Below are 13,390 nucleotides of genomic sequence, written 5' to 3' on the forward strand. Positions count from 1 at the left end.
TCAATTTTACATTTTAATTATTTTTTTAATATTTTAAATATTTTCATAATTTTACTTATTAAAATTTTATTTCTATTATAAATAATCTCACTTTAACTATTAAAAACTTATTTTTTTAATTTTTAAAAAATTTCAATAAAATTTTTATTTCTATTATAAATAATCTCACTTTAACTATTAAAAACTCATTTTTTTAATTTTTAAAAAATTTCAATAAAATTTTACATAGTTTAACCTATCTTTTCTCTTAATCAAACGATATTAGTTAAAACTCAAATAATACTTTATCATCTCCTAAGAGAATAATCGAAATCTTATTTCATTAGACTATAGCAATGGTAACTATGATAAAAGCAAAAACCCCATAAATAAACTTTTTACATTATTCAATAAAAAAAGAATTATCAATTCCAAATACTCAACATTTGTGCTAAAGCAATTAGGCAACATTCTTACTGATGCCTATGCCAGTTTCTTCATTTCCATCTTCATTCAATTGACAAGTTTAGAGAGTTGAAATATGAAAAAACCAAAAATGAAGTCACAAAGATTATTCTAAGGGAAAAAAGAAAAGCAAAACCTTCTCTTATAGCAGACATCAATCATGTATTAGTCATAATACATAAATCCTGCAACATCTGCTGTTATTTTTAACAGGTATTACAATCAATCAATCAATCAATCAATCTCCATTTGTAATTGAAATTTATGTTACACTCAGACAAAAAGGGCAAACAAAAAAACATGCCTTGGTGTTGGGATTGGAGAAGAAAGAAAGGAAGAAATCAAAGGAGAAAAGAATGGTGGAAGCCCATAACACAATAGGACATGCCAAATCCTACTATTACAAACCTATATAACACCAAGATGGAACTCAGCATAATAATTACAATTAGTGAAAATGGAATGCCAAGGGAGTCATTTATGTTCCTAAGGGAGATCGGTCATCCGGCCCCGCAAGCATGATCTGGCATTTCAAGAATTTGCCATTGCAAGTTAGAAGGAAAAGAAACAAAAAGACAAAAGCAGAAAAAGAGATTCTAATAGAAAATTGATCTTAAGAGTTTGAGAAATGCTTACATTGCAATCAAAGGCAAACCTCCTTGCAAGCATAATAGCTGCATTTCTTTCCCTCTCTGATTCAAATGCTAACACAAAGGAAAGCCCTTTGTTCACTTGCCAATATAAGGCCTGCGTTGCAGCATTCCCACCTCCTCTAACTCCGCATAGCTAAAATATAAGTAAAGTCTCAGAAAGAGATCACTATTTTTCACTTGGATTTAATATGTAAGGGTTTGTGAACACATCAGAGAAAGAGAGAGCAAGAGAAAAAGAGAGAGCACGAGAGAGTCGATGCACATTAGGCACACTGCTGGTGTGGGGACCTTATGAATATATTTTTTGCCCTGTGCAGTGTCCTTGTAACAGTTCTTTGAATAGATTGAACGGAAATTTGTTTAATTAATAAAATTTAAAAAATTAACCAAAAAACAACATTAAAACAAGGATAAGAGTTTCCAGCATCAAATCATCTTCTGAAAAAAAGATTTAACTTACAAATGGCGTTACCTGCATTAAAGTGGAGTAGTACTCTTTAGCAACTGTTGTCTTTCCTCTACAAAGCTTCATCCTCATCTTTCCCACATGAAGCACATGAATTGATTCTGATTCATGATCTACACCATTCATCTGGGTAACAACTACCTGTAGAGGTGACAATATAAATATGGTAAACATGGTCTAGAAGGATCAAGGAAGTAGATGCAGAAAATAACATCAAATAAATACTCCAATACGTTCAGCTCAAATTAACCACTGTTTATTGCTATTTAGCCTAATATGAACTACTATTGTCGCCAGAGGCAAAGCCAGATATTTTATTTTAGGAGGCTACTGTTGAGCATAAAATTAATTTTAAAAAAAAAAAATAGTTAACTACACTTATTCATTTCTATTGAAGGGCTCCAATGCTATAAAAATTTACTGGATATGTGATAAGAAATAAATGGTTCTAATATTTCACATTACCTATATCATAATAAAAAAATGTAAATTAATTTTTGGGGTGCAAATGCTCCCCCTAATCCGCACTTCCTTCTCCCCAAATTGTTGCTTCTTTCCCCATGCAGATTCTCAAAAAAGAATCCACAAGCAATGTAATATTAACAGATCTTCACCCCAATGCAATAATCTAAACCTTATAGTACATTTTTGGCAAATTAGCAAGACTTCTGGAATCTGAAATAGAGGAAATAAGGAAATGATGGATTCGTGATTGCTCACTACATCTTCCAGCAATTTCATATCTACAAGAACTGATCTGAATCATAAGAAATGAACATACCAGATGCTATCGCACTAAATCATGCAAATTTTGATAGGCACTTAGATTTGATATCAAGCAACATCAATAGAAACCTAGGTTGTCAACAATCTTTTAAAGAATAAACTAATAGCGATTATTTTGAATATGAAAAAGCAAATCGCACATGTGCTTTAATAATTGAAGGTAACATGTGGGGAGATATCATGTCATGCCCCAGTTCAAGACTGACTGAGCAACCAACACCAATAGTAAGGCCAGCATAAACATGACTTATATCCCAACGAACACAACAAAAGGGTGAGTGTACCATAAACAGAATGATCACACTGATGCACTATGTAGTATGTACAATGTCCAAATAAGCAACATATTCTCAATTGCAATCAGCAAAACAGTTTGAATAGTTACAATACAACTTACATTGAATTCAACATCATGTTTCCGCACAAGTGCCTCCACATAGCTCCCCAGACCAGCGGCTGGTAACAGTGGTAGTCAACATGAACCCGAAAATGTTTAACACTATAAGGAATAGTTAACTCATATCTTAACAAACTGGAGGAGGAGAAGAACAAAAGCAGACCAGGATCAATTGCACCAGTGGTAGTCAATGTGACTTGCTGTCCATCAGCAATAATTTCCACTTGTAGTACTCGTCCAACATCGAAAGGTTCTGGAGCATAAACTGATTTGGTTGCTCCTGCAGGGAAGTAGAACTAATGAAATTAGCTAAGGCTCCATTTATTTATGGAAAATAAATGCTTTCAATGGAAAATATTTTCCAATACAATACTTATGTTCTATTCGTTGATTTTTATTTAAAAAATAAAGGATATTAATAATTTATATATTATAGTATTAACAAGTTCCTTAAAGTTTAGAAATGACTTCCTCGAAAAAGTCATTTTCCTTTAACCAAGAAAATATGATAACCAATTTTCTAGAGTGTCCCAAATGCCAAAAAATGAGAAAAATATTTTCCATGAAACGAACGGAGGCTAAATGTCAATTGTATAATCTCTCATCACCAGCAGCCAATTTCAACTTTGCAATTATCTCATCTGTATTATTGAAAATCCCTTGTGTGTGTGTGTGTGTGTGAGAGAGAGAGAGAGAGAGATTTTGGGGGGGGGGGCTTGACTGTGGATATCAGGAAAAAAGGGATACTTCTGTACTTAAGGGAAGAGAAGATCTCCCATCATCAGAGCTTAAAAGGAATAAAGGATACTGAAAGTATAGGGGCCTAAATGCTTCAGACAGCAGTTGAATTTTGGTAACTGAGCATGCAAACTAGTAGTGCCTGCTTGCTTGACCAGAAGAGTCATGAAGTCCATCTTCTTGTCATAATGAATTTTTTCTTTCCTACTTCATGTTAGCACCAATTTACAACATGCAAGTAATACATGCCTTTTCCATGCGAATATTTGGCTTATGAAAGAACAAAATTAGAAGAAAGAAACACAACAAAAACCAGTCCAAACTCAAAAGGACAGAAACTGCTAGAAAGTTAAAAACATTAAGCTCTTGTCACATCAATATTTTATAAAAGCAGAATCAAACACAAAGCTTTTATTGTGTCCCCTCTCTGCTTTATTGAATCACGTAAAGCAAAGTAATCATTGATTGATTAAGGTTACCTGATATAAGTTCCTTCTTGCCACCTTCAGATGACACTCGATACCACTGAATTGAACACTTAGAAAGTTCTGGAGCATTATCAGAGCAAGGATTGATCCATAAATAGGAACCTAAAGCTTCAGAGCCATCTAATTCATATGATTGGGATATATTCTGCTCAGCTCTCTTGCTCCTTGCCAACTGAAAAAGGTGAAAAGAAAAGCAGAAAGTTGAAGATGTTGGTAATGGAAGCCACTTCATCACCATATTAGTATGACACTGTTCACATAAACTACAACACAAAAACATGTGCATCTAGATGAAAAATCAGAAATGTGTCAACAGCTTGAAAAGAGAGTGTTTTTACATATTGAGATTATTGCTCTTATTCAGAAATGTATTATGCAATTATAGCTTTTAGGAGAAGGGTTCTGAATGGAGGAGCAAAGCATGAGGACATGTTTTCATGTAGGGGTTTTTATTTCCATTTTTCTTCTTTTCTTTCATTTACTTATATGACCATAAAATGGTGATAATATATATATAAATCAAAACCTCAATGTGGGATAGCACCGCAACCAGCAACAAACTAAGCATATCCAGGATCAGCATTAGCCATGAGATCTTCAGAGGATACGTTATGAGTTTTTTATTATTATTTTCAAAAGGTACAAGCATAAAGAAATAAACTAACCTCTTTCTGAAGTAGAATAGAACGTTTAGACTTCTCTGCAAGTTGAATCCTCAACGCTTGTAGCTCACGCTCCATGTCCTTAACCTACAAATTAAGTTCAACCAACTCGTTATCAACAAATAAACTTGGATCAATATAAATTTGAAATTTCAGAAAGCTAATGAACACAGCAAGAAAGGGTTTCCAAACACATAAAGCTAATGCATCTGAAAGTTGAAATTGAACTCCCATTACAGTTACTGTTAGGAATTGTTTAACATTTCATACCACACCTCAGTCCCATTACTAAAGCTCATAGCCTCATATACATAAATTTCATAATACAATAGATGCCAACCAAGCTTCTAGCAAATGAATAATTTTGACCTCCACAAACTTTGATCTAACATCTAAAGTTGCTCAAACTGACAACTACATCCTGCTAGCAAACTATGTAAGCAATATTTATATAAATATGAATATTGTTCAGTTACTACATTTAGATAGAAGGATAACAGATTAAAACACCAAGAAAGCCAAGTGTAAGAGCATAGCCTCAAAAGTGCAAGGCACTTTGTCATGAGAAGTATCTGGGGCCTACGTTCAAAGGATACAAAGCACAAATTTAATTGATGTGTATGTAAAATATTTACAGACTGTTTTCAATTTTTAGGTAGTAACAACTGAATACAAAAATATTTTTCACTGAAGAAATGAATAACTAAAAGAAGCTAATTGCTGAATTAGTTCAACATAACCTCAAGCCATATTTCTATCACAGAAGCCAGGTGCTAAGAGTTCAAAAACATAACCACCACCACTATGCATAGCTGAAAACACTCACAAAACACTGCTTCTTCGTCTGCATCCATCTCCTTTTAAATTAGCCCCTTCCTCATTTGTAATTTTTAATAGAATAGCCCTAAACATAGATAGAACCTAGCCCAAGACCACTACAGCATGCAACCTCAGGGGTTGAGCCTGAAGCCTATAAAATCCTTTGATGATCATGTGTAAGAAACAATTATGTTACAAGAACTACAACATGATTAGATAAATGAAATAGCAAAATATGAATGATAATAGAATAGGTTAATTTGCAACTTCTAATGTTTCTCTGAGAAACAAAACTAAGAATGAAGTTCAGATGTGCACCTTGCTTGGCTGATGCAGCATTTTGATCCTTCTAGCCTCTTGAACCTCTCTCATTAATTCCTCCAGGTCCTAATATCCCAAGTGATAATTTGTTAACAACAAATTAGAGCGCAACATGCTGCAAATAGATGCAGAAAACACTAAATTAACAAATTCTAAACACAAGAGATCCCAAAAGAGAACATGAAAGGCATGTGCATTTATGCTCATCCATTCAAAAATTTCAGAAAATTGCTAAATAAATGGTAAGCATCAAAATTGCAACAGGATATGCCAACAAGGACATAATCAGCCATTGGCCACATAAAACAGAATCCCTCCCTGAATACTGGAAAAATCAACTAACAGACAATTGAAGATTGATGATTGGCAGTGGCACTACTGGACCAAGTAACAGATAATATAAACCTGCTTCCCTGAAGCTCGAGACATCCGTTCATGCTCCTGAAGGGCTTCTTCCACCCTCTGAACTGCTGCTCTAGCACTCTCAATCTCTGCACGCGCAAAAGCTCTTTCCTCATCAACAAGTTTCTTGGCATCTTCTGAAGCCTACAAATGCATACAAGCACTCAGCAACTAACTACAAGCTACTTATCCCCCAGAGATAAGTGATATGTCTGTGTATACAAAAGGCAGAGTGAGTAGGGGCAGAAACTGTATTCTATTCAGAAAAGATATTAAAAAATGGTATTATACAGGCAAGTAATTTAGACAAAAAAGGGAAAGAACAGGAGGGGGAGAGTGAGAGGAACTTCTTGAGTGTACAACTAAATTCCATAGTTCTCCATCTCCACCCTTCTTGAGTTCTCAATGAAAAAGAAAAAGAGGTCTTACGTCAGAGATGAGCAAGCAACAGAGATTTCTACTTCCAATTATAGAAATGAAATTTAACATATTAGAGGAATTCAATGGAAAAATGTAAATTTTGAATAAATCAACCAGAAGAAAAATACAAATATGCACATCTATGTTTATATACATACGGGAGGTTTATGTTTGGAACCAAAAAAAAGTCTGGAATTGAGATATACAATGAGTTAATTGTAAGTTTTCTAGAGAAAAAGAGCATTCCTAACATTAATAAATAAATTTAATAAAGACTACTAAAGAATTCAGAAGCAGACACTGGAATCCTTCCCTTTCCTTTTAATTTCAAACTAAAAGTAACATCACTAGCTAAAAGAATGAGAGAGAGGCAACAACAAAAAGAGAGAGAGATTGGGGGGTGGAGGTAGATGGAGCACATAATACAAGAAATATGTACTTTTTTCCCCCTCTGATTATTTGCCATGGTTCCAAAAACTAGATGCTAGGATCAAATCTCCTAAAAATTAATGTGGTCATAAAAAACCAGAACAGCATAAGACATATCCATAGCTTCTACAAAGGAATCATCACCTGCTTAAGAAAATTAGCTAGCTTCTTGACCTCTGCTTTTTCTTGAGTCAACTCTCCTTCCCTTTGAGTCAGTTGAACAGCTAAAGCTTCCACCTAGAAGAAGTGACCACAATTTGGCATGTGTAAGTTGCATCATTCAAAAGAGACCAGAGGAAGCACCGATATGAATTCAGAACCTAAACAAACTCTAGATGGAAACAAATTAAACTAGAAAAACCAAAGGTCATTTTATAGCAGAAATGTTGCTTTCCAAAAGGAAATCTTTTCACTCATTTCAATTTCTACGAATCAGTTTAGGCACATTTTCAGTACTCAGTTGAAATAATAACAATAATAATAGAAACACTTGAGCAATGCATTCAAGAACTAAGAAATGGTACAACACAAGGCATAAAGTAGGTGCATTTGCAAAAATCACAAATTCAACATAATGGTTTTGTTCCAAGCATATTTTTCTTTGCAAATGCTAATCAGATTTTAGGCAATTTACAAAAATACTTTCCATGCATAATGTATATGAAGAGAACCTTATATCACTATGCACTGTTACAGTACAGCTGAAATTTTAATTCAACAAGATATAATAGCTTTGTAGTTTACAGTGGCTATGCAGAATCTTTAATCATCTATACAACCTTTAAAAAAAATGAGGAATATTGATACGAGAAGCAATTATACAAAACCAACCATTGCAATAGCTTCTTCTACATCATCCTTGTTTCTGCCTGCCACACGCCCTCTTAAGGATTCTAGTGCATCTCTAAGCTTCTTCAAAAGAACATGTTTTTCCAATGAAGCTGCCTCTCTGAGTCGGGCCTGTAATCCACAGATGACTAGCTTGAGACTTCCAACTTATTTTCAAATTTCATTCATGCTCCACCTAATCAATTGCTAGACAAGCACAATTGTAGGAAGTCATATTATCACAGCCCAATTTAAAATTAATTGGTAATTAGGTACAGTTTAACAATTTTTTCAATTTTTTGTCATACAATAAAAAGACCAAGGAAAGCATAAATTAGACAGATACTTCACAAACTGAATTCAATTTTCACAGGTAAGTCAACTTGCCAAACAACTACAACCAAGTTCTTCAACAATTCATGTAAAACTCAAAAATGGAATCAAGCATCCAGAAGTAATACAGTAATACAAAATTCAAAAAACAAACAAACAAACAACTCCACCTCTTCAGACAATTTAGCAGCAGCAGCCAACCCCTTCTCAAATTTACTGGCAAGATCTCGGACAGAGAGGCGTTTCTGCTGCTCCAAAAGCATTGCAGTCTCACGAGCAACAACCTCCTTCATGGAAAGTACTTTTGGGTCATCCTTTGCTTCCAGAATCTGACTGTTTGCTCCAAGTCTGTAATTAGGAAAGCGACTTGAAGCAAACACAACGTCAGCTGATACAGCTGGGACAGCATCTTTCTGCATAGTACCTCCAAAATCACGGCTTACCCTCGTCATTATTCCAAACTAACTACCCTGTTTGACAATCAGAAAGAATAAGATTAACAATAAGGAGTTAAGCTCATGATCATTGTAAAAGGACTTCTCAACTTACAAGCAAGATGTGGGTCAGTGTCTACCAACCGAAATTAACTCAACTAAGTAATTGATCGAGGAAGACAAAAGAAAGTAACCTTTTTGCTTGTTAACAAATTACAATGGAACAAATTAACTTAAATTTCTGAATTTTTAGATCTTAATCAGCGGGGAAATTTTTCACCACAAGATATTTCATTTTCTGGGAAAATTTTTTCACTACAAGACATTTCATTTTCTGCTCCATTGTCTCAGATTCCTACGCAAGCTTATAGAAATTTAGAGCCAACCGAAAAAATGAACAGGCAGATATCATCCATCAATTTAAAAGAAGCAAACCTTGAAAGAACAGCCATAACACTGATCATACTAACTGAAATTAGCTCCAGCGAAAAAAAACCCATAAAATATAATTAAATAAGTAAAAAAAAAAAAGAAAATAATCACATTTAACAAGAGAAAACTCACATAAAAAGAAAATAAGTCCAAACCCAGCTCAGCTAAGAAATCGAAGAAACAAACAGATAAGAACGAAAACGAAACCCTCAAGTAAGTCTAATTTGTTCGGGTGGGAAAAAGCAACGCAAAAATGGAGACAAAAAGGGAAGCTTAAACTTACAGATCATGTAAATACATAAAGGGATGTAACTAAAAAAGAAAAATAAGCAATGGGGATTTGAAGATTCTAGGATCAGATGCAAGGTAGCGAAGAAATGGAAAATCCTGATTTATTCAGAGACAGAATAATAATTTCCTTGAAACAATTTAAGAAGGTGAAGAAGAGAAAAAAAGGAGAGAGTATGAAAAAGTGGGGTGGCTTGCTTTTTAAAAAGGAAGTAGATATAATAAAAAGAGAGGAAATAAAAGCCGCCCTTATAACTCGATTGTTTCTTTTATTTATTATTTTTTAAAAATTTCCAAGAAACACCAAACGATTTGGATTCTATCGCCGGGCAACTCCTATGTGTATTTGTATATTAAAAAAGTAAAATTAAAAAATGCTGACTCTGTTGCAGACATCAGCATACATGCTTACAACAAAATATGTAAATTGAATCAATCCAAATTATATTTATTCATTATAGTGAATTACAGTTAGAACTAAAAACTTCAACGGTCTGGCATTGGTCGGTAGTAACACCTATATATTTAAATTATTAATCCGTTATCTCTAGATTAACATCTATGATAGGCAAAAAGAAACAACTTGTTCCGGATATTGTTGATTTTTCAAAATTATAAATAAAATGCTAATAATTGAAAATGAAAATTTAAAAACTTCGATCATAATAAGAAATTAGTAAAAATTTAAATTTTTTATTAAAATATAAAATTTTTACCTTTTTGAAAATTTTCAATAATCACCGAGAGAAGGAAGTAGATAAGAGTAAATTTTCTATTATATTTTTGGGTGGATCAATATTTTGGCTAATGGATTATTTTATAATCTCATTTATTTTATTCTTTTTCTTGTTATTTGATTTTAATAAAAATCTTCTTCTAATTTAATTCTAATAAATTTTTTTATTAGTAATGGTCTTTTAATTAATCAATTCATTGAGTTCAGTTAATTAATTGAGTTCATTGTACTCATTAATTTAAAATTTTAATTTTAAACTTTTTAATTAATATTTGGTATAGTATACTAAATCATTTAATTTTCTCTCTTAATTAAACATTTTATACCGATATTTAAATTATTATTTTACCTTTAATTTTAAATTTTATATATGTGATTCATTAGATTTATAAAATATTTTAATTGTACATAATATTAATTAATAATGTATTTATAATTAAAATTTTTTAAATTATAATTAATTTATTTTATTTATATTATATATTATTATTATGAAAGACATTCAGCTATATATCATAATTATCCAATTGCTATGAGGTCAAAAGTATTTAATCATAACCTTCCATATTCAGTTGTCAGGAAATAAACTTATTTCACGATATTACATTAATCTATATTAAATGTAATATTTATTTCATATATTTCTTGATAGATTTATAAATTTTGTTCAAATTATATTTTCATGAATATTATCTATTAAGTGATATATTACTCTATTTAGAGATTTGATTCAAAATGATAAAACTATATCTTACCATTATTATTATTTGAGATATTGATCATTTAAATACCTTAAAATATTATATATTATATTCAATCTCTTGATTTTCAATACTTTTAAACTAAAATATAAGCATTTTAATCAAAATGTAGTATTTATATAAAAGTATTTCTCAAAATTAAATATATTTATGTAACTAATATGATATGATATATTTATTTATATTAAATTTGAATCTTCAATTTATTTATTTCTCAAATAAACATGTATATGTTAACTCTAAATATCTTATATTTTTAATTTACAAGCGTAATTGTTTATAATCTCAAAAAATATAATATATCATAATATTATGACGAGAGATAATTTAAGTATTAATATATCTACATATAATAAAAATTTCACGTTATTAACTTTTTCATAATTTTATATACACCGTATTTTGAAATATAAAGAATTTTGTTATTAATTAAAAATATTTAATCAAATAAATAAAATTAATTATAAATACTAATAAATAAAGAATGTAGTTAATAATAAATTACAATCATGCTTTAAGACATATCCCTAATATATGTAAATATTTATTTTGATTGTTTGCAGATTGGAGCTTCACGGTGAGCGAATTAAAGGATCTATGGTTTATGGTATTGTTGTATTTCTTTATAATGTGCTATTTGGTGCAGCGAAGCTTGCATGCAAATTTGAATCCATTAGTGCGTATTCTCTGTTGAGGATAGCCATGTGTAGAATTTATGGGTCTTTACTTTATGCGTTTGTCAACTACCCGATCTCTAAAAGACCAAATGAGTTAAAGTCATTCATGGTTTCCCTTAGTTCAGATCCTCCATTCCCTAAATATGTATTTGTCTTTTTTAACTCTCATACGATGTCCTTTCTTCTTGGATTTATTGGGTTAGTTTATCTATGGCTTTATCCACGGTGTCTCCCCACGAAGATCTAATAGCAGCGTTATTGTTGTTTGCAATGTTGGGTTGCCTTTGGTTTTTGAATCATTTTTTGAATCCCTACCTAGTTCTCTTGCCTTGCCATAGGGTTTATGGGAAGAGTTTTGTTTGTGAACTAAGCTACTAGCTAGATGGGTTTGCCTCTTTGTGTTATTTGGGTCCAATTGTAATTTTTTGAATTAAATCCTAGACTCTTACCTTTGAAAAAAAGAATGATATTTTATGTGCAAAGCGCAGTGCTTAATATATTTAACACCGATATGAGATATACTCCTATGGGAATGGTGTTGTAAACCTCTCCTATTTTTTATAATTTAGAAAATATTTTATGAGAAAAATAATAATTTGGAGTTGAGAGATAATAATTTTGTAATTGATATAAATTTTATGTGTTTCTTTTACACCGTGGATATTAGTGAGTGCTATTTTTTTTTTTTAAATAGGGGTTGGGGGAATTGAACCTCAGACCTCTCAAAGCTACAAGGATGCACTTTTCACCAGACTAAGTGCTATTTAAAATATGAATTTTTTATTTAGTATTGGGTTCAATATGAGATTTATCTATTAAATAATTAAGGCCAAATGAGATGAGAGATTTAGCTTATATATTAATTTTATGATTTTAAAAATAATTTTTATATATGTTATATATATATATATATCTGTTATTAAATTTAAATTAATTAAATAAATTATTATTTTTTTATAAATTAATCATATTAATTGAATATGCCATTTGATTTTAATACCGCTAAGAGAATGAGGTAAGTTTGCATTAGAAATTTAATTTTATGAAATTTGGCCTTACATCATTCAGTGAAATATTTATTTTATTTAAAAATGTCTTTTTTTAAGGAAAAATGTATATTATCTATTTTGAAGGTTGAATCCAAACAAAAAAGTTGATAAATTTTAGATTATTGGAATTTTGAATAACACTTGTATAGAAACTAGAGTTTTATAATAATTTGATTTTTGATTTTTTAATTATTTTTTTTTATCAATTTTCATGCTTGAAAATTTGAAGGGTAAAAATTTATGCAAGTCTCTCGCGTATGGCTGGCTATTAAAATCACCGTCTTGCAAAAAGAACAAGTGTGAATCAAAGTAAATCTTCTTTTAAAAAAGCCTATAGAATTTCCGTTGAATCAAGGCAAAGCAAAGTACACCATCTAGAGCTAATGCATGATAAAAGAGGGCATATTCTCCATCCACAATTCATCAATGCCTACTTGCAATGTCAAACTATATGGTGTTGAGAAAAAATATAATATTTAATTATTATTCTATAATAATAATCAATTATTATTTAATAAAATATAAAATATAATAAATATTTTTTAGTATTAGACAATCACTTAGAGTAACAATGGATAATATTTTTCTTTCGATAAATATCAATTTATTTAAAGGGTCTTAGTCAATAATTAGAAAACGGATAAATAAAATAATTATCAATAATTAATAAAATATAAAAATTTTGTTATAGTTTCTCATTATCTAAAGGGAATTTTGTAAATAAAACATCGCTCCATGATTTATTCTTAAATATACTATGGTGTAACTGATATGTAAAAAATTATTATATAATATCAAAAATAAAAAATCACTCTATGGTTTTGAAT

General features: G+C 30.9%; 1 protein-coding gene across 2 annotated transcripts; it reads right to left on the minus strand.

The window, feature by feature from the left end:
* Positions 1-570: 570 nt before the first annotated feature.
* LOC110609705 (stomatal closure-related actin-binding protein 1) lies at positions 571-9,559 on the minus strand. Of its 2 annotated transcripts, XM_021749479.2 has the most exons (14): positions 9,336-9,559; positions 9,185-9,216; positions 8,357-8,656; positions 7,857-7,985; positions 7,170-7,262; positions 6,180-6,320; positions 5,772-5,840; positions 4,638-4,721; positions 3,964-4,144; positions 2,910-3,026; positions 2,747-2,805; positions 1,570-1,704; positions 1,081-1,230; positions 571-967 (listed from the first exon to the last, which is right to left on the minus strand). In XM_021749479.2, exons 3-14 carry the CDS (start codon positions 8,636-8,638, stop codon positions 923-925), a joined length of 1,485 nt encoding a protein of 494 aa, XP_021605171.1. In that variant the 5' UTR covers positions 8,639-8,656; positions 9,185-9,216; positions 9,336-9,559; the 3' UTR covers positions 571-922. The 2 variants fall into 2 exon arrangements, with proteins under 2 accessions (XP_021605171.1, XP_021605172.1); XM_021749480.2 differs by lacking the exon at positions 9,185-9,216.
* Positions 9,560-13,390: the final 3,831 nt, after the last annotated feature.

Source organism: Manihot esculenta, chromosome 2 (assembly GCF_001659605.2).
Source record: "Manihot esculenta cultivar AM560-2 chromosome 2, M.esculenta_v8, whole genome shotgun sequence".
Lineage (NCBI taxonomy): Eukaryota > Viridiplantae > Streptophyta > Magnoliopsida > Malpighiales > Euphorbiaceae > Manihot > Manihot esculenta.

What these genes read in the sequence shown, in the direction of transcription:
- LOC110609705 (XM_021749480.2), bottom strand. Translation starts at nt 8,638, where the DNA reads ATGACGAGGGTAAGCCGTGATTTTGGAGGTACTATGCAGAAAGATGCT. An exon ending in CTATTCTACTTCAGAAAGAG is followed by an intron (nt 4,145 to 4,637) that starts GTTAGTTTATTT and finishes CACCTTTTTCAG; the next exon opens with TTGGCAAGGAGCAAGAGAGC. An exon ending in ACTACTCCACTTTAATGCAG is followed by an intron (nt 1,231 to 1,569) that starts GTAACGCCATTT and finishes CTTATATTTTAG; the next exon opens with CTATGCGGAGTTAGAGGAGG.